Source organism: Neltuma alba, unplaced genomic scaffold (genome assembly GCF_004799145.2).
Source record: "Neltuma alba isolate B1F8T4 unplaced genomic scaffold, ASM479914v2 tig00012511_pilon, whole genome shotgun sequence".
Lineage (NCBI taxonomy): Eukaryota > Viridiplantae > Streptophyta > Magnoliopsida > Fabales > Fabaceae > Neltuma > Neltuma alba.
The window spans coordinates 45261-72811 of NW_021636978.1; the positions used below are offsets into that span (position 1 = coordinate 45261).

Sequence of the window (27551 nt, forward strand, 5' to 3'; positions counted from 1 at the left end):
AATTTTTGTTTTTGGATATACTGGAAAGGAGTAATGACTCAGTTGCTCATTATTATGCACACATTTAAGCGTTTCCCCATATTATATTATAGTTTGTATTATATTCCCTTCAGTTCCTAATTTAAATAGATTAAAAAATTTTGATAAATTAATTAATTATTATGTATGTTTATAAGTTAAAGAAATTAATTTGAGAAAAAAATAATAAATTAAAAGACAAATAACTCATATATTAAGAACTAAGTATTAGTAGTGTTTTATGGTTCAACATGTGAAGCAAGTGGGCCGTTGGTAATATAGATTATTATAATTAACAATTTTTACTGTTAGTTATCATTTCAGTCCCAAATATAATAAAAATTATTAAAAATTTTGCAATTAGTTTTTTTTTTCCTTTCTCGATTGCATTTTGGAGGAGGATTACTGCATTCACGTGGCGGGTCACGGAAAGACGACATCTCATCTGTATATGGCTTCGGTTCTTCAGTTCAGAACGTGATAGCGTTTACTGCTAAAGACGAAGAGGCAGAAAACCTCAACCTCCCCGAGCTCCCAACATTTCGATGTCTCACAGCTTGCAGTGCTCATTCTCTGCAAGCTCTTTTAGCTCTTCGAGGAAGATCAAGAGAACCACTCCTCACTGTCTTCAAATTCAATGCTCTTCTGCGCATTCCAATTTCAAAGATGAAGATGAAGTTGATAGTGGGAGGTTAATTATTTATCCATCCGTAGGGTGGATCCTATTCAAATCTATTCTTTTGTTGAAAGTTAACGAAGCAGTTTGCATTAAGACATTTCAACTCAAATTTTCAGAATTCATCTGTTGCAGACAAGAAAGAAACGTGACTTTTAAATATCTTAAAATGGCCATTCAAATTAACCATTTTTATGTGTTGATTTTTGATTGTATATGATATTTTTTTCCCCAGAGTCCAAGACTTATCCTCACAGTCACAGGCGGTATGGATTGAGAAATATAGCAATGGTACTACTAAGAGGTTTTCACGTAACTACACTCAGGGTTCTTTTTATATTTTCTGCTTCTGTAGGTTTAGATTCTTTAATTTTTAACCCTTAACACGTTAGAAGAATTGCTTATTGCTGAAAGAAAATATAATGGACATCCGTTGGTTGGTATAATTTCACCTGTTGATTGGCATGGTTTAATACTTCCATGCTCTTGTGTTAGACTTCATTATTCAAATTCATAACCTTCGAAGCAGATGCCTTCTCCAAACCAGGCTTCAGCTAGGACAAATTTTCTCATAAAAATTATTCTTTCTTCTATTTCTTTTGGGCAGATACGAAGTGGATGATCAATCGCAGTTGCTAGCTATTACTGTTGAGGAAGATAGGCCTACAACAAACAGTTTTCCGGATTTCAATTCCCAGGACAAAACACTAAACTGGCTTCCACGTACAATCAAAGACTTCATTTTACCCGAAGGCTTCCCAGGTGATTAACCAGCGGCAATATGACGTACATTTCTTTTCCCTTTTAATCTATTATATTAATATGCCAAAAAGCTTCCATGTTGTTTCTTTCCTTTTTCTCTGGGACAAACAGCTAAGCAATCACAAGATTTATATGAATAAACCGAATTTGAGTGTTTTTGTTTTACAGCTTTGAAAAATTGGATGGACTCTGATTTCTTCATGAGTAAAACAATGTGTCTAATGATTTGAAAAATACACAATGGTGACTTGCACATGACTAGAGGTCTAGAGGCAATCATAAGTAATTTCTGTGGATGATTAATGGCAGAGAAACTTATGAAGTTCCTATTTCATAGACCAAATGAACTCACGAGCAAAACTGTTTGTTTCCTTAATTGAACTTTTGATGCAGGATCGGTTTCAGATGATTACTTGTGCTACATGTTGTTACAGTTCCCTACCAATGTAACTGGATGGATATGTCATGCCTTGGTCACTTCGAGTCTCTTAAAGGCATGTCAGTCCCACTCGGCCTACTGGATTTTTACTTGGAATGTTTTAATAGGTTATGAAAATTAAATAGTCAGCGGCATTTCCATTTAATTGAAAAATCATCCTCCAGACAATAATCTCTATTCCATTGTGAGTAATTGGCAATGGTGTTTCCTTTTTGTGCGGTTTGGCATGTTTAGCATTAACTTTGATCATTACTAGGCACAGTGCCTCCATTTTACATGTCAAAGAGGGGGAAAGGGAGATCAAGAGGCATAGGTGTGTTATAGATTGTTAGCATAGCGTTTTATGCATCTTTATTTAAATTGATGATGTGCTATGCGCTGATTCTTTCTTCTAAATTAACTGCTATTTCCGTTCCTTTGAACCTTTTTGTTAAAGGTTTTACTTCTGATTGCCACGTCCAGCTCAGAGTTGAGCACCTGTGCTCCTTAATGATGTCCATCATCTGTTTGAAACCGTCTGTCTGCTATTTAAATGAAGTGAATGACAATTACATATCTGTGCTGTCTTCATGTCAAAATCTCTCCTTCACTTGCAGGCAGTTGGTGTTGGCTCCTTCTCAGGAAGCACTGCTGTTGCTTCTGCTGCCGCCATTAGGTGAATAATCAATTTCAGTGGTTAAACTGGCTGTTAATACGATTGAACCATTTATATACATACTATAACATGAAACTTATCCTTTTTCCACCATCATTTGCTTATTTTACTTCTATATGATTGACTGCATGCTTTTCACTTGTAAATAGATGGTTATCAAAGGATGGCATTGGAGCCGTTGGACGACTACTTATCGGTCTGGAAATGAAGGAATTTAAAGGAAGAAGAATATTATATTCTGAAACATTATTTATAAATATATTTTGCTATCTTTTCCAGGTGGGAGGTTCGGAAATCTTTTTGATGATGATCCAAAGCAATGGAGAATGTATGCAGACTTGATTGGCAGTGCAGGAAGGTCAATTAATAAGCCTTTGATTTTATGGAAATCTGTATATAAAATCATGCTATTTTTAGACTAAGTGTGCTGATCTCTCATGCAGTATTTTTGATTTGACAACTCAACTATATCCTGCCTATTTCCTTCCTTTAGCATCTGCAGGAAATCTTACTAAGGTACTTCGATTTGCAGGTTTGATATGTTCTATTGTTAGAAATCAGTGCTTATATTGGTGACAAATTGTTTTTCAAAGACAACTAAAACAAAAGCTACAAATGAAACACAACTACAAGTAATTATTACAAGTGGGGTGCTTCTTTTATGCGTTCGTAATTGTAAAAGATTAAATTTCTTTGATTTGACATTCAAACAGGCTGTTGCAAGAGGGCTAAAAGATCCTTCCTTTCGTGTGATTCAAAACCATTTTGCCATTTCAGGAAATCTAGGAGAGGTAGCAGCAAAGGTATGCTCTCGTAACATTTTTCAAGATAAATTCTACTCTCATTTCTAATGTGTTCACTAGTAACGATAAATCTGTAAAACCTTCATAATTGTATTCAAACTGCATTTACATGTTATAGTTTTTACTTTTACCGTCATTTATCTAATTCCTCCCCATTCATATGTATGTTCTTGTAGGAAGGAAATAATTTTTAAATGTAGCTAGATCATATCTTGACAACAGTAGTAGCGCAATCACAATCTTGCTAGCCAAAATCTCCAACCATTGTGAAGACAAACGATCATGAAAATACAAATGTAAACCCAAAAGACTGAACGACAGAAAATCCTTGTAGGAACGTTAGTTTACTGACTTCTTTGTGTCTTCATTCCATATGGTCTTTTGTCTAAATTGAAGAGACCAGATAACTGCCCATACTTGACTTATTACACCACCTAATACATAACTCTTTAAAGAAAATTCAATTGATGACTTTGCATAAACAAAGTAGTAACTTTCGTAAGACTGACATTCAATTATGCTAAGATACAATGATATCTGATGCGGACAAGTTAGCGAGTAATCAGATGCAAAATAAGATGTGAAATAGAAGACTCTTTGATTGACTGACTTGCGTGATTACTTGTGCGCAATTATCCTTTGGACACACTAGTTTAGACATTTTCAGCATGCATGGGCCTTATTTTCTTGTTTAAAGAAAAGGTTATGACAGTTAACTTTATCCTGAGCACAACCTAGCCCAATCCTGGCCAAGGACAGCCTTAAAATTCAATGGAAACTTTTAGCTTGCTAAGAATTAGACTGAAGATCTATTTGTTTCCTGTTGCACTCATCTGCCACCATGCAAATTTTTACGATGGTTGATGAACTTTATTATTTGCCTTCCTGTTTGCAACTTAAATGAAGGATTGATACATGTAAAAAAGAAACTTGAAATTCTATGCCTTTGTTGGAAAATATAGAGCTATTTTCCTTATTATTGGTTCATCATAATTTTTCAGGAAGAAGTTTGGGAAGTGGTTGCTCAGCTGACTGGCCTTGGTTTGGGAATATTGATATTGGTAGGGTACACAAGTTTTCTAGACCACCGACCACTTTTTTTTTTTGGGTTGAATTGCCGAGCAATTTAATACTTTTAATGATGGTTGAATGCAGGATACACCTGACCTAGTAAAATCATATTCTACAATATCTTTGACTTGGATGTCTATACGGCTTTTGCATCTTTGGTTACGTTATGAATCCCTTTCTGTCCTCCAATTTAACACAGTAAGTGGGCATATTATTAAAAGGATAGGAATATATTCATGTGATGTGTTTATCCATTGATGTATCTATTGCATGACGCTTTTCAACAGATAAATCTTAAGCGTGCTCGCATACTGGTAAAATCACATGTTTCGCACTCTACTGTTCCAGGTCGCATTCACAAAATTCATACAGTTTTTGGTATTAGTTATTTCCCTTCACATCAATACCTAATTTGCTGGATGGGTTTATGTCAGGATGTGTGAATTGCAACAGGGAAGAAAACATTTTAACGTGGCAGAACTTCATGAAGCCAAAAATTATTTTTGGCTTGCCATTGGAGAAAATGGATGGTGTGGAGAGATCTCATTCCATGGTATATTGAATCATTGTCACTGTCTTCTCAGAAAATTATTAGGGGCAGGGGAGCATTATGAGCTTCAAAATTATATTCTATGCTGAGTTTTTATAAAGTTACAAAGCTATTCTCATCATTGTTATTTTTCTTACATTTCTATTACGGAGCAGATAAAGACACTTGTGAAATTATACGCGAATGAGAGATATATCCTCACAGTGAACCAGCAGCATAAAGATCTGAGGTTTTATGTTTCTTTTAAGGTATGCTTTTAGATTTCCTTCAAGAATCTAAACAAAGACCCTATTTTGTCCCTCAAGAGATTGTGCCATTATCAATTTAATGCTCTAGATTTTCGTATCATTTGAAACCTAAGAGTATGATTTCATTCCAATTTCACCTTCATGGGTTGTAAAATCACACAATCTTTTTTAGATTAAAATTCTACGGAGTTGTCCAATGCCCTTATTTCTAGTGGCACCTCCCTTGAATATGAAGGGTCATGACGCACGTGAATGTTATACTTATGTTGTTCCTTTTCCCATTCCCTACTTCCAAGTCCTTGTGCCTTCTTTTTAACTAAATAAATCTCCAAACACATATGGTTGTCAAAATTTTTAGTGACACGATAACACCATCATTTGAAGGCAAAAATTGTTGTTGTGTTATTGCACAATGAATGCTTCATTTTTACAGATTCAGAATCATACTGCAGGTTGGAGCTACAAGTGTCTCAGTATTGCGAAGCCTTTGGCAGGCTATCTGGCTAAGTGAGAATTGGGATGGCAAGGGCAATGTTTGTCATCAACTTGCTAGTAGCCTGATGGAGTTGAAAGATAAGTTTGAGGATTTTATTCAGAAGTTGGATGAGGCTGGATGGGATACACAGAAATTTAATTTGAAGGTTCCCAGAAGAATCTCCATTGATGATATTGACCCTCTTTAGCTCCTGAAAGCTGAGACTGTTTCATCACTGATATGATCTTGAGAACTGAGGCCCAAAACTTGGATCAGCCAAATGAGACCATGCTTGCCGAAGAGTTGCAACCACCAAGAGCAAGCAATTATCTATTTTCACACACCCATGGACTCGCTGGATGTCATATACTTAGCGGGGAAATTTTAGGTTTATAGAACAAATCAATCACAGATCATAAATATACATATAAGCATATCTCATATTGAACTAGTGTTTAACTTGTATGTCTATTTATCATTGACTCGTCAAGTTTTGTTTAAGGCCAGATCATCAAATTTTCTTTTTAATAGATTCAGCTTGCAAACTACGAAACAGTTTGAACTGATGATATCTTTATCTCACTTGTACATCCGTCACAATACTGCATATATTGTTTCACTTACACTCTGTTTGGTTAATATATTTATAATATCAGGGATTCAATTCATACAAAACTACTTTAGGTCTTTAAGGAAGCAGGATGAAAAATCTGTTCAAGTATTACTGATACAAGGGTAATTGAGGTCACTTAATAACTTCTTCAATCCGTATTCTACATATATAACTTTAAATGTGAAATATTTCACTTAGTAAAAATTTAATAAAAGATAAAACTGCAAATAAATAGTTAATTCAATTCTATCAAGTGACCATCATTTTTAAAAAGGGGAAAAAAAGAAGACAGTAAAAATTTAGGTAACAAACATTTTTAAATGGATGGATTGGAAATGTGTTCACCAATAGAGGCTATTATTCCCATTATTTTCACCGATCACCACCATACTCCGCCAACGTCCCGACACCACCACCAACCATTGCCCCAATAGCATCCGCCATCAAATGTGATAGATGAGCTTTGGTCTGAATAATTCCATAATTTCTGGAATCTCCAAAAATGCCGAGGAGCTTCCAATATTTTTACAATTAGGTATGTGGCACGTGGTATAAGTTGTGTATATGAACGTTAACTAATTATTTTTAAAATATGATTTGTTAACTTTGTCTGGAAGAAAAATAAAAAGCACCCACCCAGCCTAAATCAGTGTAATTATAAAATTTAGATACATAATCAAATGCATTCCCAACAATGCAAGTTGAGTCATTTGAATTTGAATGATCTCAAGCAACTTTTTTTATTTTGGACGATTAGTTTAAAGTAATTTTATGTGTTTAATGACTAATATAATGCAAGTCAACAATCCGTCAGAAGTTAAGATTGGATTAGCACGGCCATTCCAACAAAAAGTGAAACTCATTAAAGTTTCTTCATGACATCTTCAATTTTCTCAGCAGCTTCATACATATTTTTCAGTTTAACTTCCTCCAACAATAAACGGCAAGTTCTGTGTCTAGGCACTAAGCCACGATCAATCATCTCCTCAAATATTGAGTAAGCCCACTCACATTTTCCTGCTCTACAAAGCCCATGAATTATAAGTGTGTATGTAGAAATATCAAGACAAAGATTATGCCTATCGACCATGTAATCCAGTATATCATTCAAACAACTGTCTATGATTCCAGCTTTAAAGCATGATTTGATCAATGGATGGTAAGACTGAGTATTAGGCTTACAAAGTCCTGAATCTTCCATCTCCTTGAGCAGTTCAAAGGCCTTAATTTGTTGTGCATGATCACAAAACATGGAAATCATTGTATTATAGGTGCAAGTATTTGGGGTAAGACCAGCACTATGCATCTCCACTTTGAATACATAAGTGGCATCATATACTCTGCCTGCTCTGCCCAGCGTATAAATCAAGGAATTGTAGAAAAGTACATCAGGCCTACATCCAAGAGATTTCATCCTTTCAGCCATTTGCAAAGCTTCCTCAAATTTTTCTGCCTTTGCGAGTGCAAATATGATACCTGTAAAAGTGATCACATTTGGACAGCAATCTTGAGCTCGCATTTCATCAAGGAGCTCATAAACCCTATTAAAATTCTGTTCTCGACAATAGCATTGGATAATGGTCGTGTAGCTTATAACACTAGGACAAAAGCCATGTCCTTTCATCTCCAGGATGGTCCAATGTGCCTCATCTACACGCCTAACTTTGCACCATCCATGAATGAAAATGTTGAACGTGTAAGCATTTGGTGAAATGTGCTGCTTCAGATTCAGGAGGATGGCACGAGCTTGCTCCACATTGTTCTCTTTGCAGAGGGTATCAATCAACAAGTTCAAGGACTCTATGTTTTTCTCCAATCCAAGAGTTTCTATTTCATCAAATATCCTAACAGCATCTTCCCATTGCCCTGCACCTGCAAACCTTCTCATTACCTTAGCTATAGTATTGAGAGTGATGAGACTTCCCTGGTTCATTTCTTCTAGGAGATCCCTCACCTTGCCCCATTGCTTCATTTTACCTAATATATCAACCATCATATCATATGTTTCAGGTGAGTGTCTAAAGCCAGAATGCAAACTAGCCCATTTGAAAATTCCAAATGCAGATTTCCAATTATCCTTAAATCGATGGAGCAATACCTCAATTAGGTCGTGAGACACATTTATACCATCACATGCTCGGTCATTGACAAGAGACTGAAAAATTTCATCATCGCTACTACCTTTGCTAGCTTTAGAAATAAGAATATCAAAACCATCCAATCTTGTATGGCCCTCACATTGTTCTCTATGCTGAAAGTTCCCAGCTCCTACAAGGCGAGAAGATGTTGATAGAGAACACAAGTTTCTTAGCCTAAGAGAATGACAACCCACACAAGAGAAAGTACGAGCATAAGCTGCCTGCATGCGGATGCCTTTTAAGAAATCTCCAAACATCAACCCCAAAGTAAAGAGCCAAAAGATAACAGTACTCTGCCCAGAAAAAAGAGTACAGGATTAGCTTCAAGTGATATGAAACTTCCAAATGAAAACTAAGATCTTATGTGGTAAACAATTTACAACAGCAAACCAACAAAGAAATATGGTCCTCACCGTTCATATAACCTCGTGTACAACAACCACAAGTGTGAAATAGGTTAAATTCCCTAACACTTTAGCAGTTTCAAGATATTTAAGTGAATAACAAATTCTGAAAACTGAAACCTAATTTCTGCGCCAGCATTGCTCAGTCATTAAACAAGAACCAAAACAAAATAAAGTGAATGATTTCACCAAATATTGCACAAGTATCAGCACATTCAACCTATTTCCTTCACTATTTTGGTGTTGCAAAAATATACTATTTTATTTGATGCCATTGAGAGAAGCCCATGTCCTTCCTCAAATTTCCTTACTTTGAAGACTATGAATTAAAGGGAATATGATGGAACCTTCAAAACTCTTAATTTATATGTAACTAGAAATATCCAGACGATTACACAGTAAAAGAACAAGAAAAGAAAGAGAATGACCCTCTAGTCTCATGACCTTCAAAAGGTAAGAGGCTCGCCCAAAACTTCGAAATCCCCCCCCCTAAAAAAAAAAGAGATATATGCACCCACCTAATGCCGCATTGGCATATCCCTAGGCTTCTCCTTAGTGATGGAAGACAATCAAAACTGTCAATACCCTGAAGCAAATCATTTTATGAAATTGACCAACAACCAACTTACAAGGTAGCGAGGTCAAGTACTCAGCAAGATCAACAAATAATGTAATGAACATCAATAAAAATCCCTTCAGCCTATAATCAGGTGAGAGTGACAACAAAACCTTATCAAATCAAATCAAACATCGAACAGATCAAAGAAAAATTTTAATTGAAAAAAAAAAAAGTCAAAGGAAAAACATGTGCATGCGTGCACAATCAAAGTTCCGAGCATCACATTTTGATATCAAGCATATCCCATAATCCCATTAGAACAATACCGATGAACTGAGCATCCAACTTAAGATTTAGAAGCAGGTACTTGTTCTGAGGTCCCACTTCTTCGATCCCTTTAACCTCCACCATGACACTCAGTCTCCCAATATCACCTCTTCTCTCCCATCCATCCCTCTCTCTCCATCTCGCTTTCTTCCCACTCATTTTCATTTTATCAACCTCACCTTCTCAAATGTCCGTTCTCTCAATTGGTCCCCCTTCTCTGTCTCATTCCTTTATAATTCGTATTTAAATTGATATACATAGCAATTTAAATACGAAAACCATATGTAAACATTGATGGGAAGGAATAGTATAAAGTCATTGTTAATGCGCAATGAGTTACAGTGGTGGTGGTCGTTCCAGCAGACAACAATCTTAACAAACACACCTAGGTCTATACTCTATAGTATAAGTTGTAACTCACAAGCCTCATTCAATTTATTCCCACTACATTTCATGGAAGACGATGCTCTATCTCATTATAAGCCAAGAAAAGTTCCTGACTTTGACTCGAAAGATCACATCTAAGATTTCTATCCATTACCATCCAATTTTTACCCCAAGCTTCAAACCTAATTTATACTGCCATCAAATTAACTCTCACCACCAAAAATTATTACGAAAAAAACAAAAATAGAAAGAAATACAAACCTGAGACAAGAGAGACGAGAGACGGAGCGAGCAGCTGAAACGAGAGTCGCGCACTGAGTGACGCTGTGCGATTTGATGAGCTCGGAAGGGGAAGGAGGTGAGGAGTAACCGAAGTGGGAATTTGCGTGGACCTTGCTTTCGCAACCTGAGACGAGATAGACGAGAGACGGATTGAGCAGCTGAAACGAGAGACGGAGAGAGACGCAGAGTGAGAAGTGAGTCGCCGGGGTAAGCGGCTAAGAGGGCTCTCCTTGCCGGAGTGAGCGGCTAGGGAGGGGTGAGAGTGAGGAGTGAGTCAAGAAGAGCGACTGCCAGGGAAACAGAGCATGGGTGCTTGGGCAAATAGAAGAAAATGGGAAATGAAAAGTGAAAACAATAGGAGGAAGAAAAAAATTGATAAAAAAAAGAAGAGGGAAAATGACAAATAAAAAAGGCTGAAATTAGGATATTTTAAATTTGGAAAGCCAAGGTGAGTAATGAGAGAGAGAAGTTATTCTCAAATTACAATTTTAAAATTTAGTAAAATGACAAAAACATCCTTTATTTTTTTTTTTAGAAACAAAAGCTCAACCCGCCAGTGGGCCCACTACTGGTGTGGTGGTGCGGGTGAAATTTTTTTTGTCATAGACTTTTTTTTGGCCATGTGAGAATATTTAAAAAAAGTGGTAGGGGTAGTATACTAGGATTTGATTACATTACCCTTTCGTCATTTAGGCCAATAAAAGAGAAGATGACTGGTAGGCCACTAATAATTTATTCATCTTATAATGCAAAAAAAATATAAGTTGACTCTTTTATTGTGACTCCATCCCGTGACAATAATTTATCTAGGAATAACAAGTCTAAATTTGATATTCACAAAGCAACTTTTCTTTATACATAACAGGAAATAACATATATATTAATTAAAAGTGATAATAATTTATTCAGAAATAACATGTCTTTATTGGAAAATGACAAATCTAAACTTGAGATTAATAACATGTTTTTTCCTGATACATAATAGGAAATAACATGTGTATTAATTAAAAATGATAAAATTTATTTGCGAATAACAAATCTTGACTGTAACTAAATTAGCTGTGCCTGTTACACACATATTATGAGGGAATGGACGCATCAAAATAAGGTCAAATATAGTCTTTTGTAGATAATTAAATAAATTTCTCACGTACAAATTATTTAGGGAAGAAAAAAGAAATAGCACAAATTCAAAAAAAAAAACTATAATCAAACAATCAAGATTTGTTATTTCCCAATTAAAACATATCATTATCAAATAAATTGTTGTCATTTTTAATTAATGCACCTATTATTTTCCTTTATGTATCAGGAAAAAAACACATTATTAACCTCAAGTTTAAACTTGTCATTTCCCAATCAAGACATGTTATTTCTAAATAAATTGTTATCATTTTTAATTAATATATATATTATTTCCTGTTATGTATAAAGAAAAGTTACTTTGTTAATATTAAATTTACATTTTTCATTTTTAGATAAATTGTGTCACGGGCTGGACCCATAATAAAAAGTCAATTTATATTTTTTTTGCATTACAAGGTTAACAAATCATTGGTGACCTAATGGTTTTATTGGCCCAAATGATCAAGGAGTAGTGGAATCAAATCCCACTCAACCACTTTCTTTAAATATTCTCACGTGGCCCAAAAAATATGTCACAAAAAAAAATTCCACCAGTGGTCAGCACTTGAGGCCAGTAGCTGGCTGTGGCCAACTGCCGACCAGGAGTTGAGCCTTTTTTTTAAAAAAAAAAAAGACAAAGAGTATTTTTATCATTTTATTTAATTTCAAAATTTTAATTTGGGAATAACTTTTCTCTCTATCATTTCCCACCCTTAACTTCCCTAATTGGGATATCCTAATTTTAGCCTTCTTTATTTGTCATTTTCCTTTAAAAAAAATAGTGGCTGAAATATAATATACTTTAGTAAATAGTTAGTATATTTTTTCCTTACGTATTCCTCTTTCTTTATTCTCACATGTGTCTCTCTTAATTAATAGGGATAAAACTAAAAATGAAACACTAAAAAAAAGTATAAGTGACAAATAAAAAGAACCAAAATCTCTTCTTACAAGTGACAATTAAAAAAGACCAGAGCAGTACCACCTCTTGTCCTTAGTATAAAAGCTATTTGACTAATTTAAGTAGATTAAAAAAATTAGTTAATTCATAATAAATAAGTTTTTATCTTTTTTAAAATACTCTTGCTAATCATGTGTATTAGTTAAAACTACTATTTAATAAAACTTTTTATACATGAAACTACTATAAGGACGACATTAAAAAAATAAATAAATATGAAAGACAAAATGAATTAAGCTCTAATTAAATGTAAAACTAGTTCTTATATTAAATAAAAGAGGTAATGTATTTATATATATATATATATATATCTGCCGACTACATGTCACATGTACAATTATATTCTTGGCAATATATATAATTATATATATATGTGTTGTGTTGGCAAAAAATAATCATATATATTTTTCGGGCAGAACAGAACAAGTATACCAGAATACCCTGTTCAATGGACGGCTTTGCCCGCGAATACGCCTGGCCTAAAGGCTAAAAATGTCCATATCCTGGGGATTTTGTCGTCGGACTGGCGCTAAACATTTTTTCCCTAGGCTTGGGCGGACACATCTGACCGGTGGTCATCATGCCTCATGATCAAAATATACAGGATAATTTTGTTCTTAAAAAAGACTTTTTTGTGCCAATCTTAATTATGCCATTAACTCCCAAGGCATTCAGTTAAGTGAAGGTGCATTTAATATCTGTAGCAATTAATGCTTTAAATTAAATTTGTAGTAGAATTTTATCTTTTAAGCAGTATTTTCTAAGTTAATTTTTTATTAATTTTTTTCATATTTTTAAAGGTTAATATAAATTTTGGTCTCTCAAATTTGTCCTCATTTTAATTTTAGTCTCTCAAATTTCAAATCATAACTTTTGGTCTCTCTAATTTTCTATCATTTAAAATATTAATTATTATAATCCAATAAAAATTTGAATGATTTTATCTCTTAAAGTGTCAAAACCTATGATTTGAAACTTGAATAATTAAAACCAAAATAAAGAAAAATTTAAGAGACTAAGGGTTATATTAACCTTATTTTTAATACTTATCTTTAGTATAAACTAACGAGGTTTTGTGATTATGAGTCCGTTTAAAACAGCTTTATAAATAACTTTTTAATAATAATTTACGAATACGAACAAGTATATTAGAGGAGTTTTATTTCGATTTATATAAACGTGTTTATAAGAAATTTTTAAGCCCTCCTAAAAAGGCCCTATGTTTGTAAGATGCCATGTCAATTATTTATTACTACTATAATTTTTGTAAGGTTTACTTAATATTGAAAGAGAAAAGGAAACTTGTTTAATTTTTAATCACTAAAATATATTGGTCTGCGTCTGCCACTCTGCCCCATGTTTTCATCATGCATGATTAGTTGTTTTGAATCAGATCATATTATTGTTTTAAATTTTCTATGGCGGCTATGCGCCTATGCCAGCTCCCCCCACTCCGCAGATTGTTGTCACCGTTCGTTGATTTGAGCGTCTAAGTAAAAGGGGTCCTACAATCTGCGCTTTGGAAGGCGGTACTCTTCTGAAGAACATGGCCGTCGTTGGAGTTCTTGCTTTACAGGGATCTTTCAACGAACACATAGCAGGCAAGCTTCATTCTTTTCACTCCCTCTCAATCTCTGGATGTGTAATGGCTATAGTGTATGGTAATATAGCTCCTTGCTAGCTAAAGTTTTTTTTTTTAATTTTGTTTTTCTATCTATGGTAGCCCTTAGGAGGATAGGGGTGAAAGGGATCGAGATTAGGAAGCCAGAACAGCTTCGCGATGTCACTTCTCTTATCATTCCTGGAGGAGAGAGCACGACCATGGCAAAGCTCGCTGAGTTCCACAACCTGGTCTCTTGTTGCTCCATAATTAAGTGCAGCTTTCTATTGCTTCTATACTGTACAACTCTGTTTTGCTTGCTGCTGTCAAGCAGTATTGCTGATAAAACTGAAACATGAACCTGTACTATGTGTAATATTGCATGATACCTAAGCTCACACTTGTTTAATTGCAACGATAAGCTATTTGTTGCGATGTAAAACAATTGCGCAATAAGTACACTCTCATCCTCTTTAAAACATTTTGGTTTGGATAGCTCAACTCATATTTTTGTATCGTGTTAGTTATCCGTTAATTGGCTAAGTTGAAGAAGGGCTCTGCTCTTGAGATAAGCTGATTGCATGAGTTGGCTTGTTTTCTTTTAGGTTTTCTTACAATCGATTCTTTACGAAGGAAACTGATAGAAAGGGATAAAATTTTTTGAGTATTCTGTGCGTGTGGTGTGGGTTTTGAGGTATGTGAGTTTCTGTGTTGAAATTGAATGGAGCCTCGTCTCTCCTGAGGGAGTCTTGTCCTCATTTAATTACACTAATGGACTAGGGAATTAGAAGATTCAATTATAATATCGGTTTAATTTATGCTTCTGGCGTCTCGTTGAAGAGTAAGGGCCTTGTAATTTATGTTGAGTGTTCAATTCAACAGTTTCCTGCGCTAAGAGAGTTTGTTAAGATGGGAAGACCCGTTTGGGGAACGTGTGCAGGGCTTATATTCTTGGCAAATAAAGCAACAGGTGGATTTTGTTTCTCTTTCCCACTTTTCTGCAATTATGTTGAATGTTGAGGAACATTTTAGTGTTTTGTTCTTCATTTACCGATCTATAAGTTATAATTAAGAGTAATTTTAAAAAATAAATGTTGTACATTATTTCAGGACAGAAGACTGGCGGACAACAACTAGTTGGGGGCCTTGATTGCACTGTTCATAGAAATTTCTTTGGCAGCCAGGTAATGTCATAATAGATGTTGAACAATTGATAATTAAGCATTCATTTAATAGAGAAGCACACGGCAAACAAATCTACGAAGGGACATTGGACAAGAAATTTTTTATATTTTGCATTGAGTGAAAGCAAAAGTGTTGTGTTTGCACTCTTCAGACATTGAACATATAAACATGTTATATTGGTGCCTAGTACCTACTTTTTATGTGTTATCTTGCCCCCAAAAAAATTAAGTTTTACACAGGATATTGGGGCTAGAGGGTGACAGCTACAACAGTTATAACAGGCATGCAATAACATCTTATGAATCTCTTTCTCTCTCCTTTCCTCTGCCACCTACTCTTGATTGAATATATATATATATATAGGATCTTTTATTGGTTATCATCATTTCTAAGACAGTTTGTCCAAGTTTCTTTTGAAGAAAAGAAAGCTCAAGTGCTTTCTTCCCAATATATACATACATGCATGTCATTTTTTTGGTCTCATCTAACCAATAACCATGTCGATTCAGATTCAAAGCTTTGAAGCCGAGCTTTCTGTACCGGAGCTTGCATCCAAAGAAGGGGGCCCTGAAACATTTCGTGGAATCTTTATTCGTGCGCCAGCCATCCTTGAGGCAGGGCCCGACGTTCAAATACTGGCTCATTTCCCTGTCCCTTCTAAGAGATTGTTGGGTTCAGATCTCTCTCTTGAAGATCAAAAGGTTGGTAATTCCATATTTTCCGAAGGAAAGATTTAAACTTGATTTATAACGGACAACCAATCAAAGGGTTGCAGTGTTTGTAATTACTTATTTATTTTGATTCTTCCACTTAATTGTTTGAAGGATTATATGTTCTTGAAGAAGCTATCCGCTAGTATTATATTTTTCAAATATTGAACCGAAATTGAGGGACCTTGCTTATCAGTCCAGATCCTCTGCATTTGGAATGCAGAATTAATGGTTGCTGATAAAGAGAGAGAACGTGAGAGCTTCCTACGTCACAAGTAGCATCCAATGTTATGGAAACTTCAATCTACATAGTGAAGTTTTTGTGTATAACATTTAAGCATGGGTAATACACATTGCAAACCATGGTAGAAAATATGTAATGTTTCAATATAATTTGAATCTGAGGTTTCACGTCTACTATGGCTGCCAAGCCTGTATTGAATATGATACAGTTCCTTTTTTGAGTTTTGGTGCGTCGTATACACCGCATGCCACCTGAATTGTTTAAAGTGCATTGGGTTAACTCTAGTTTCTATCCACCACCTTGTTGTAGAAGGGTGGTAAACGATGAATGGAGTGCTACTAGGTGGATTTTTTTTTTTTTGCTCTAATCCTTTTCGGTGATTAATGAATCGTTTTTAGGGGGAAAAAATTTAGTTTCTAGTTTTCTTATTAATTATGGATATGGCAGGAGAATGTTGAGGAAGAAAGTAAAGTTATAGTTGCTGTTAGACAAGGAAACATACTAGGGACAGCTTTCCATCCTGAATTAACAGCAGATACACGATGGTACGTATTATTCTTCTTGGTCAATTTTTCTATGGACTAGACTTTGCTAAATAGCTACCTTCTCTTCTTTTTAAATTGCAATTTCATATGACATGAAGTTCTTATCATCGAATTTTGCAGGCATAGTTATTTCTCGAAGATGGGAAATGAAATTACACAAGAGGCCTCAAGTAGCTGTGTCCCAGTTGGAGTGAATGCTTGTTATGAGCAGCCGCCACAGAATGACCTTCCTGTCTTTCAATAGCGCCAAAAGACCTATGGCAAAGCCTATCTTAGTGATTCTGGATGAAAATTTTTCCCTCCATCTCATATTTTGCCTTTCGAAATGATATACGATGATTGTTAGATCTGGTGGGTATTGATATAGCTGAATAGTGTTCTTAGACCTAGTGTTTTTCTTCTGTGGCATATCTTGCCTGCTTCATGTTGCCCGTTCCTTTTTAAATTAGAGCCATATTGATTGTACCTTGAAGTCTTCAATCTACTTAAATTAGTCAACTGGTTTTATATTTAGGATCGGAAATAATATAATCACATACCAATTTTGAGTCAAAGTTCTTCCATCCACTATTCAAGTTGTATGCTTCTCTGCATAATAGCAACAACATGACATCATACAAGAGGGACAGCCTCTGTTTATATAACCAGTACAGAAATAGTTCTATCCTAATAACTAACCCGACTTAACTGCCCACGGGCGTCATAGGATTAGTAAACCACACCATTAACCCTCGACTAATGTACTTAATATGTTTATGATTACATATGAAATTTAATATGTTTATGATTACATATCAATATATATGTATATATGTGTGTGCACGCGCGCAGTTGCTTAATTAAGAAATCAAGGAAATATTAGTTGAGTTGGGAGTTTGGTTGAGCTTAATCTGAATTTGCAATTTTGAATGGCTGTTATTATTTTTGAATGAGATTAAATTAGCTAATTTTGAGTAATTCAAAATTTATTATTGGCCTGAAAAAAACTATTGAGACTTGAGAAAATTCAATCAATTAAATAATATCAAATTTCACGTCAAGTTCACACTTTTGCATTTTATTATTTTATTTGACTAACATTCTTTTATAGAGGTGCCAACAAGAATTGACTCAGTGGGTAAAGAATCTACTCATAACCTATAATATTGTGAATTTGAATCTTATTACTGATACGAAGATTTTGTTAGGAAGTGATCTATGAGTGATCTGTAAGTAACTCTATAAATACTATTTGAGTCTAATGGCATGTTCTAGTTTTGATGAGCTTTCGGAATCTAACTCACCTAAATTTTTCATGTATTGGGGAAAAAAAAAAACATCTCTTATAGAGGTTATACAATTTAACATTTTGAGTTCTTATACATTACTCGTGTAAATGAAGGTCACACATTAAGAGAGATGATTCCTAGCGGCTGAAAATTCAGAATTTACACTCAATTTTCATGAAGCGTTTGCCTCTGAAAAAGTTGAGTAGCTTTCGTTCACCTTCAAGTTCTCATTATAATACAAGTTCAGGAAAGAAAAATCGCACCAATGAAAAAGGAAAAGCCATGACGGAAGCTATTCCAACTACTTATGTATCTGCCACAAGCATTTTGCTGAACAATTCGGTTAAACTTTATCTTTCATTCATACCAAGTTCTTTGTGTACAAAATACATAGATGCTTTGGCTGCATATGTAAGTACCAATTTGATGTAAAAGAAAACTATGGTACTTTTAAGCCAACACATTTCAGGCTCCAATGCTAAAAAGTTGAACTAAAGTACAAGGACTAACATACAGTAGCCCAGTAACTAGTGAACATGAACTACAACATAGTAGCCTCCTAACATAGGAGACATCATGAACTAAGATGTGAGCAGCATTCAGTCATCCTCTTCATCATCGTCGTCTTCATCGTTCTCCTCTTCATCCTCCTCTTCTTGGTGTGCTTCCTATATAAAAAGAAAAACAACATAAGGAAAGTGAAATTTTGAAGTTTTTACCATCAGACCACATCCACACTATTTTTTTTCCTTCTAATATATATAAATCCAGGGCCAACAGCATTTATGTCCCAATAAACTACGGAGCCCTTCTCTATTTAACAGACAATTGTCACAGAGAATTGAAAAGCAAGCTCCATGTCTGTAAGTTTCTACATTATAGAACCGTATTGGTTGAGTTAACCGGAGATCCAAAAATATAGAAAATGCAGAGTAACGCACATAAATGAGAATCACAAGGTGCAATACAAATCCATGGGACGTGAAGCAGCATTCAACATCAAATATTTCATCGAGTACCAGCTGAGAACTACTATTTTACAACTTCCTAGCAACAAAAATTATTTAGAATTAGAAGACACCAAATTGACAAGTATAGCAACTGTAAAAGTCAGCATCTCAAATTATATTATGAAGGTTGGGGACAAAGGCCATGGATCAAAGCACAATTTTTCTAGACAATAAACAAAGTGGAATGAAATAAATGCATGTCCCTGATAAAAAAAATCTTTTCATTTCCCCTAACAACTCTGCGTAGCAACAGTCAATAATTTACCAAGCGCCCTCTTATCATGAGCTGAAGACAAATTCATGATAGATCAAAGAACACATGCGAAATAGTTGAATAAAAAGGGGTGTAAAAGAAAATGGTGTTGTGTTCGGATCATCTCATGTGAAACGACAATACTGTCGTAACATGATGAGATAGACACAAACTTTCTTGAGTAGTGGACCCCAGTATGTGAGTCGCACACATAGCGTCTATCGCTTTTCTCATACAATATCATGTTCTTCATTCAAATGAGAGAATCCGGATCTAGTGAGGCTACCTCTCCACTGGCTTCATCCTCTTCATCATGCACTTCAGACTGGGACTTATCCGATTCCTCATCTCTGTCATTGACTAAGTTTGTCTGGTCAAAAGAAAAAAAAAAAAAAACAAATCATATAAACAGGACAATCAAAGAACTAGATAACAAAACAACAAGAACAGGTTGCTCACCTGCTTTTTATTATATGCATTCATGAGTTTTTCATACTCAGCTTTCTTTTTTGCAGCCTTGGCTTCATATGGAGCTTTCTCCTTCAGACCCAACAGATAAGTTATAACAAGAGAGTGCAGAAGAAGGAATTATGGATTCAATTGAAGAAGCTAAAGCTGATAATCTATGTGATACTACGATTATTGTTTAATATATAACTAATAAAAAAGGTTGAAAATATAATATTATGAAGCCATTAAAATGCTTACAGCAGTAGTCAGAGATTTCCATTTCTCTCCTCCAGCCTTCCCCACCTTCAATCAAAAAGTACAATAAGGAACTTGCTGACTCAAAATAAAAATTAAAAAAATTAATCTAACATGAAACTTACAGCTGATACAGCCTTCACATTAGGATTTTCTGCCTTAAAGGTCTTTCTGAACTCCTCACTATCACACAGAATAGGAGATAAGTGTGACAATTTTTCTAAAGGAGCTACCAGATAAAGGGAGAAAGCCAAGGGATACCAACAGGAAGACAAAAAAAGCACTGGGCGGTCTTTTTGGTTTGTTGGGATCTTTCTTGGCATTCCTCGCCTTCTTGGACATTTTTGCCCTGCTCTTGTCAGGCTTTAGAGCGGCCTTTCGCTTGCCAACCATCCTGAAAATAACAAGCATATACACAAATTCCATCATGACCACAGTAAAATTTTTAGAAATAAGTAAATTACCAGAAGTCAACGCCTTTAAGGACAAGGAGACGTAAAGTTACAAGAAAAATAAAAATACCAAAAAATCTTTTAAACAAGATCTAATGATACATAAACTAACCGATCATCAGCTGCTCCCTTCCCCTTGCCGTTTTTCATAGTTCAAATTCCTGGTATGAAGAAGTCGACAGTTAAAAAGAACAAAAAGGGATCAGAAACACCCACTAAAAAGAATTAGAGTGAACAGATAGATAACAAGGGAATCGACAGGATAGGAGGAAAATCAGCTCAGTTCATAAAACAGGGTCCCAATAAAATTCAGATAGATGCACCACAAGAAGTGAAATATGTACATAGCAAGCCACCTATACAGATAAATTCGTTTTTCTTTAGTCCAAAGAGTATAAAACTAGCCAACGCAACAGAATAATTCAGAGTTTCATGCACACATTTTCCGTGCTACTTCTCATCGAAACTCCAAGAAATTATAATGAGACAATCTACAAACTGAAATATGAGAATCAATCCCAACAAGGACTGAAAAATCATCAATTCAGGCATTTAAGGTGATGGGGAATAAAAATACATATACATTAACTGGCCGTTGGCGTCCTTAAGAACCAGAGTAAACAAATATAAACGAAAAATAGAAAACCCTTGCAAACCCGCAACAAGTTAAACTTAGTTAAGTTTCTCTGTCCTAGTACGTCAACATTTTATTTTCAGTTCCTCCCACAAATACAAATCCCTGATGTCAAAGAATTCAGCTCCGAATTTTCTCAGCTGCGAAAGAACACATTTAGGTCGAGACATGAATGTCGAAGAGATTATAGAGGAAAAGTGGCTACCTTTCGAGGAACGAAAGACCAGGGGATCAATCACGCGAACGCGAAGCGAACAAAAAAGAAGAGAATTAAGCGGGTATTGTACCAAAGGAAAAGGGAAAGTGGAGGAAACAGAAAAATGGGCCGACTGGGCAATCTGCGAAATTGAACAAGCAACCGGATCAGCCGGTAACACGCGACTATTTGAGGGCCATGAATCTTTTTGTTCTCTATTTTGGACCGATAAGCACACATATATACACAAGTCGTTTGTTCTCTTATCGAGACCTACTCCTATGATGATATTTATAACGTAATTCTAATATATTTTACACAGCTTAAGAAAAATTTTAAAATATATAAACTCTTCATTAAAATATAACAATTTTTTAACTTTATCTATATTTAATATATACATCTTTTAAAAAAAATAACTATCTATACTATAATAAACAAAGGACAAAATAGTACATTCACGCTGAAAATTTAATAAAGTGACTTATAAATAGAACCCCAAAAATCTTCTCTTTCTACCCTGTAAATAGGACAAGAGGAATACTATATAATAGTGTGCACACATATATATATATAGTTGTTGACTCAATTGATCCTCTTAGAGCTCCTCAATTGGATAAAAAGTTTCACCAAAAACTTTGCACATCATCATTAGACTAAATTCTCCTCAATTTTCTGAATAATTTATATAGGTTGAAAGGAAATGTTAATACGTCATGTTTTTTCAATTGGTTAAAAGATAAGAAAAGAGACAAAAAAATACCACTTGAACTTCATAATCCCCAAATGGTCTGTTGAATTTGAGAAATTCCAATTTGGTCTCAAGAGACCAAATTGGGATTAACATGTTAAAGGAAAAGACCGAACTGCCCTTTATTTATTTATTGTTTTTAAAACACCAAAGCCCCCTCTGGTCAGAAAGTTGCCAGAGCTCCGGCAACGGCAGTCACCGGAGCTCCGGCGACCAGCTGACAACTAGTCACTAGAGCTCCGGCGATCGAAAATAAGTTTTTTGAAAAATTTTACAATTTCAGTATAGCGGTTAACAACATTTGTAACGCCATTACCAACTTCAATATAGCAATTAATAACAGGTTTTCTAAGAAATTCAACAAGCTCCGACGGCCAGAAACAATTTTTTTGAAAATTTTTACAATTTCAGTATAACGGTTAACAACTTTTGTAACGTTATTAACAACTTCAGTATAGTAGTTAACAATAGGTTTTCTAGGGAATTCAACAAGCTCCGGTAGTCGGAAACAATTTTTTAAAAAAATTTTACAACTTCAGTATAACGGTTAACAACTTTTGTGATGCTATTAACAACTTTAATATAGCAGTTAATAACAAGTTTTCTGAGAAATTCAACAAGTTTCGATGGCCGGAAACAATTTTTTTGTAAATTTTTATAACTTCAGTATAACGGTTAACAATTTTTGTGATGCTATTAACAACTTCAGTATATCAATTAACAACAAGTTTTTCAAAAAATTCAACAATTGGTTGCCCGAAGCTTCGGCAGCCGAAAACAATTTTTTTTGAAAATTTTTACAACTTCCGTATAACGGTTAACAACTTTTGTAACGCTATTAACACTTCAGTATAGCTGTTAACAACAGGTTTTCAGTAAAAATGCTACTTTTTGAATTTTTCAGAAAATTTATTGTTAACTGCTATACTGAGATTGTTAATAATATTACAAAAGTTGTTAACCGTTATACTGAAGTTGTAAAAAAAAATTTTTTAAAATCAATTGCTAAAATTGTAAAAATGCTATTTTTTTGAAGTTTTAAGAAAACATGTTGTTAAATACTATACCGAAGTTGTTAATAGAGTTACAGAACTTGTTAACAGCATTAATGAAGTTGTAAAAATGTTACTTTTTGAATTTCTCGAAAAACCTGTTGTTAATAGCTTTACAAAAGTTGTTAGCTATTATACCAATGTTGTAAAAATTTTCAAAAAAATTGTTTCCAGCCGCCTGAGCTCTGGCGACTAATTGTTGAATTTTCTGAAAAACCTGTTGTTAATTGTTATACTGAAGTTGTTAATAGCGTCACAAAAGTTGTTAACCGTTATACTGAAGTTGTAAAAATTTTCAAAAAAAATTATCTCCGACCACCGAAGTTTGTTGAATTTTCCAGAAAATCTGTTGTTAACTGCTATAATGAAGTTGCTATTAACGTTACAAAAGTTGTTAATCGATATACTAAAGTTGTAAAAAAATATTTTAAAAAATTATTTCCGACTGCCGGAGCTTGTTGAATTCTCCAAAAAACCTATTGTTAACTGCTATACTGAAGTTATTAATAACATTACAAAAGTTATTAACTGTTATACTGAAATTGTAAAAATTTTCAAAAAAAATTTTTCCAGCCGCCGGAACTTGTTGAATTTTCTAGAAAACCTGTTGTCAACTACTATACTGAAATTGTTAATAGTGTTACAAATGTTGTTAATTGTTATACTGAAGTTGTAAAAATTTTTAAAAAAGTTATTTTCGACCGCGGGAGCTTCGGCGACCAATTATCAGCTGGTCGCCAAAGCTCCGGTGACTGCCGCTGCCAGAGCTCCGGCGACCGGCCAACCAGAGGAGGCTTTAGTATTTTAAAAACAACAAATAAATGAAGGGCAGTTTAGTCTTTTCTTTTAATATGATAATCCCAATTTGGTCTCAAGAGACCAAATTGAGATTTCTCAAATTCAGCAGATCATTTGGGGATTATGAAGTTCAAGTGGTATTTTTCTATCTTTTTCCCTAAAAGATATGGGCGCATCTTAATATCTAGACTAGATCATTAAAAATCTTATTATAAAGTATTGGATTGTGATCCTAAATCATGATTTTAAAAAGAGTAATAATTATGTGAATCAACTCATCCATTAGTCACGTGCAAAGATATTTTGTTATTAAGATTTTAACAATTTGTCCATGACGTATAGAAATCTTTTATCATCTCTTGAATTGACTTTGATTTATAAAATTGCTAATATGGTTTTGTAATTACAACAAAGGTACTATATCCGATCCTAATTATAAGAGTTAGTTGACTAATTTGAGGAGATTAAAGAAAGAAGTTAAGTAAGTTATTTATAATAAATATGTGTTGTCTTTCCTAAAATATCCTTACTAATCAAGTGTATTGGCTAGAACAACCATTGTTAGAGGGGTTACTTTAGAAAAAAAAATACATAAATATAAGAGACAAAGTGAATTGGGGTCTTATATTTAGAACCAAAATAAAAATCAAATAAGGTTTTATATTAATGGTCGGAGGTAGTATATCAAAATTTTTTTTGGGTCAGGATTAATTATAGTGTACGTGAACACCTCCACCTCTTGATCAACACAGCCATCAATATTAATTACACAAGTAATCTAATTTTGACCCGGTTTATATGGGTTGCAACTTGCAACAAACAAGCTATCCAGATTAGTATGCACCCCATCTGGCTTAATAATTTATTCTTTCTAGTTTGTGAATTTGTTTTGGAAGTCTTACTGATCTATGCTTTGAGCAAAAAAAAAATTTTAATTAATTAATTATTTATTTATTAAAGAAATACTACTTCCTATTCTTAATATAAGATCTTATTTATTTTTATTTTGATCTAAATATAAGATCCTGATCCATTTTTTCTCTAATATTTAAGTTTTTTTTAAAGATGGTCCTTCTAATAATAGTAGTTTTAGCCAACACATTTGATTAGCAAAGATATTTTAGAAAAGACAACACATATTTATTACAAATAACTAATTCAATTTTTTTTTAATCTCTTCAAATTAGTCAACTAATTCTTATAATTAGGACCTGGGCTAATAGCATTTACTTGTTAGTTGTAACAGCCAGATGCCAGTCACATGTGAAAAGGTTTCCGTCGGGACAATAGAGGGGGCAAAAAGGACTGGAAAGGTGCCGATTGGTCCGGGAGTTGGAAACTAAACACAGTCAACGACGACTATACAAACCCATGGCACCTAATCAGCCAGCACGTGTCCATGCGGGCTCGCTTTCTCTAAAAATGGGGAAACAACGTGTTTCTTTCTAAAATAAAATTTGTCAAAAAATTTGCATTATTTATAAATCACATATAATACAAGACTGTATAGAAATATGGAATAATTACAACTTATTAATTTATTAAAAGGGTATTAATAAATTCTATAGAGACCATGCTATTAGTTTAAATACCCAAGTCTATATTGACATATCAGTATTAATATTAGGTGCAACATCTTTTTCTTTTTTTTGCAAATAGCGTTATTTGTGAATAATATATTGTACGATTATTTTTTAAAATTATAGGTGATGCATGAGAATATATATATATATATATATATATATAGTTGAAATGATGATCCAATTAAGTATATTGAAATCAACATCCCTAAACTAAGATTATTTCGAATTTGAACATGTTTAAGTCTAAATTAATAGTATTAAAAACTAGATATTTCAAGAAAAGAAGCTAAGCTTTTGCTATAATTGTTTTTCATATATATTTTGAATTTAAATTATGTATGGAAAACAAATTATTGTAAAGAATACTAGCTAGTTTCAGATGTTAATATAAGAACTGGTTTAATATTTAATTTGGTGCTAAATATAAGATTTCAATCTATTTTATCTTTTATATTTATCCTTTCTTTTTAAAATAGTCCTTCTAGTAATTGTAAATGTTAAAAATTTCGTCAAATGATAGTTCTAGTTAAAATAAATGATTAGTAAAGATATTTTAGAAAAGATAACACATTTATTATAAATAGTTAACTTAACAAATTTTTTTTAATTTGTTTAAATTAATTAACTAGTTTTTATACTCTTATATTGAGGATTAGGACTAGTAATAGTATGTTGAAGTCGCATGTGAAAGGGATGTTAATGTGATTAGGATAATATTCGAAAATAGGAATTATTCCCTAAGGTGGGGTTGGTATAGCCGCATAGGAATGGTTATGGAGAGAAGTTACAAGTCTAACTTCCCCCAAAGATCCCGAGAAGTTGTTTCTTGAACAAAGGTTTTTTAAAAAAAAAAAAAAACAAAGAATTCAATTAGAAAAGATATTCAGATTTACCGTCTGTAGTACCTCAAATATTATTGCTTTTAATAAAAAATGCCTATTATTAAAAAAAAAAAGCTTTGAGGAATTGCACTTTTCATTTTCAATTGCTTTATGATAATGTTAAAAGAAAAATACGAGTACTAGTTTATCTTTGACAAATAAAATCACCTAAATCTAGAACAACGCTAGCTACTTGTGGCTTTCAGACTAAAATACTATATTTATTTTTTAAAAATTATTTTCATCTTTTCAAAAATAAAAAAGAAAGCTATACATTTTTTTGGGTAAGTATAAGTATCCTCTTATTGAAAATAATCCTATTTGAGGTATTGTCGGGTACTAAATAAGAAAGTTATATATGATCATGTGAATTCTTAATTAATATTGGGCCAACGGAACCGTTGGATTTGCGCCCACCTAGATATATTGTTTGACTTGGGCTTCATGAGCCTAATGGGCCTACAAGGCTATGTTGACTCCAACGAATCATGACCTTATTCTTTTCATTTTTCACAAAAAAAAAAAAAGCTCACCTCTCCTTGCACGGGTAAATAAATTTAAAATGTTTGAAGAAAAGTCTGTAAAAAAATTATACAGTATAATGTTTAGACAAAAAGGGAATTAATAGTATGAAAGATTTATGGTTTTTGGGCTGTTGGCCAGCATGAGAATATATTCACAAACTACGTGCATAAAAAACTGATTAAGTTTATTTTTTATTAATTATTATGATCATTATAGCATGTAATTGTTGTTTAGAAATTGATGTAATATACAGATAATGAACCCTCACTTTTTTCGGTCTTCTCATCAGTAGTTTATCACTCGATACCTTCAAATAAAACTTTCCATTAACTCAAAAAAAAAAAAAAAGATGTGTACAATTGTTATTTATTTATTAAAATGTGTATATATTTTCCTAAAATTGCCTTTGGGGTGAAATCTAGTTCTACTGCTTTTGAATTTGAATCTGCTTTTTTTAAATAAATAAAAATAATCGAACACAATCAAGTGCATTGTTATTTGTCATGAAACCTTTGAACGTTACAAAGAATACAAAATAAAAAAAAAAACTGAGAGAGAGATTAAAAAAAGAAAGAAACCATTTTTTGTAGATATAACGCTTTATTTGAAAGGTAATAAAATTGACTGCAAAAGGAGAAGAGGCATTAAATAAAGGGCAGTCCGTGC

General features: G+C 33.7%; 4 protein-coding genes across 5 annotated transcripts; 2 read left to right on the top strand and 2 right to left on the bottom strand.

Moving 5' to 3' along the window:
* Positions 1-463: 463 nt before the first annotated feature.
* On the top strand, positions 464-6320 carry LOC114727862 (protein root UVB sensitive 5). Its single transcript, XM_028914633.1, has 15 exons — positions 464-709; positions 930-998; positions 1302-1456; positions 1850-1950; positions 2492-2550; positions 2700-2746; positions 2830-2908; positions 2994-3066; positions 3264-3353; positions 4355-4414; positions 4509-4622; positions 4712-4772; positions 4859-4977; positions 5130-5222; positions 5675-6320. The coding sequence occupies exons 1-15, from the start codon at positions 564-566 to the stop codon at positions 5903-5905; spliced, it is 1497 nt and encodes a 498-aa protein (XP_028770466.1). The 5' UTR covers positions 464-563; the 3' UTR covers positions 5906-6320.
* An 834-nt stretch (positions 6321-7154) lies between these two features.
* Positions 7155-10481, bottom strand: LOC114727861 (pentatricopeptide repeat-containing protein At3g04130, mitochondrial-like). Of its 2 annotated transcripts, none has more exons than XM_028914631.1 (2): positions 10387-10481; positions 7155-8741 (listed from the first exon to the last, which is right to left on the bottom strand). In XM_028914631.1, the coding sequence occupies exon 2, from the start codon at positions 8703-8705 to the stop codon at positions 7173-7175; it is 1533 nt and encodes a 510-aa protein (XP_028770464.1). In that variant the 5' UTR covers positions 8706-8741; positions 10387-10481; the 3' UTR covers positions 7155-7172. The 2 variants fall into 2 exon arrangements, with proteins under 2 accessions (XP_028770464.1, XP_028770465.1); XM_028914632.1 differs by lacking the exon at positions 10387-10481 and adding an exon at positions 8862-8929.
* Positions 10482-13991: 3510 nt separating this feature from the next.
* LOC114727864 (probable pyridoxal 5'-phosphate synthase subunit PDX2) lies at positions 13992-17283 on the top strand. Its single transcript, XM_028914636.1, has 7 exons — positions 13992-14094; positions 14217-14344; positions 14976-15063; positions 15204-15277; positions 15788-15979; positions 16680-16777; positions 16898-17283. The coding sequence occupies exons 1-7, from the start codon at positions 14040-14042 to the stop codon at positions 17019-17021; spliced, it is 759 nt and encodes a 252-aa protein (XP_028770469.1). The 5' UTR covers positions 13992-14039; the 3' UTR covers positions 17022-17283.
* A 1087-nt stretch (positions 17284-18370) lies between these two features.
* On the bottom strand, positions 18371-21400 carry LOC114727858 (high mobility group B protein 1-like). Its single transcript, XM_028914629.1, has 8 exons — positions 21305-21400; positions 20578-20626; positions 20279-20407; positions 20139-20196; positions 20017-20061; positions 19768-19848; positions 19595-19678; positions 18371-18713 (listed from the first exon to the last, which is right to left on the bottom strand). Exons 2-8 carry the CDS (start codon positions 20613-20615, stop codon positions 18645-18647), a joined length of 504 nt encoding a protein of 167 aa, XP_028770462.1. The 5' UTR covers positions 20616-20626; positions 21305-21400; the 3' UTR covers positions 18371-18644.
* Between the last annotated feature and the right edge of the window lie 6151 nt (positions 21401-27551).

Excerpts from the sequence above, each read along its gene's own strand:
- LOC114727862 (XM_028914633.1), top strand. The coding sequence starts at position 564 with ATGTCTCACAGCTTGCAGTGCTCATTCTCTGCAAGCTCTTTTAGCTCT. Across the intron at positions 4,773-4,858 it reads TTCGCACTCTACTGTTCCAG|GATGTGTGAATTGCAACAGG; the intron begins GTCGCATTCACA and ends GGTTTATGTCAG. Across the intron at positions 4,978-5,129 it reads TGGAGAGATCTCATTCCATG|ATAAAGACACTTGTGAAATT; the intron begins GTATATTGAATC and ends ATTACGGAGCAG.
- LOC114727861 (XM_028914631.1), bottom strand. The coding sequence starts at position 8,705 with ATGTTTGGAGATTTCTTAAAAGGCATCCGCATGCAGGCAGCTTATGCT.
- LOC114727864 (XM_028914636.1), top strand. The coding sequence starts at position 14,040 with ATGGCCGTCGTTGGAGTTCTTGCTTTACAGGGATCTTTCAACGAACAC. Across the intron at positions 14,095-14,216 it reads TTTCAACGAACACATAGCAG|CCCTTAGGAGGATAGGGGTG; the intron begins GCAAGCTTCATT and ends TATCTATGGTAG. Across the intron at positions 15,278-15,787 it reads GAAATTTCTTTGGCAGCCAG|ATTCAAAGCTTTGAAGCCGA; the intron begins GTAATGTCATAA and ends ATGTCGATTCAG.
- LOC114727858 (XM_028914629.1), bottom strand. The coding sequence starts at position 20,615 with ATGAAAAACGGCAAGGGGAAGGGAGCAGCTGATGATCG. Across the intron at positions 20,197-20,278 it reads AGTGCTTTTTTTGTCTTCCT|TGAGGAGTTCAGAAAGACCT; the intron begins GTTGGTATCCCT and ends TCTGTGTGATAG. Across the intron at positions 18,714-19,594 it reads AGGATGAAGCCAGTGGAGAG|GAAGCACACCAAGAAGAGGA; the intron begins GTAGCCTCACTA and ends CTTTTTATATAG.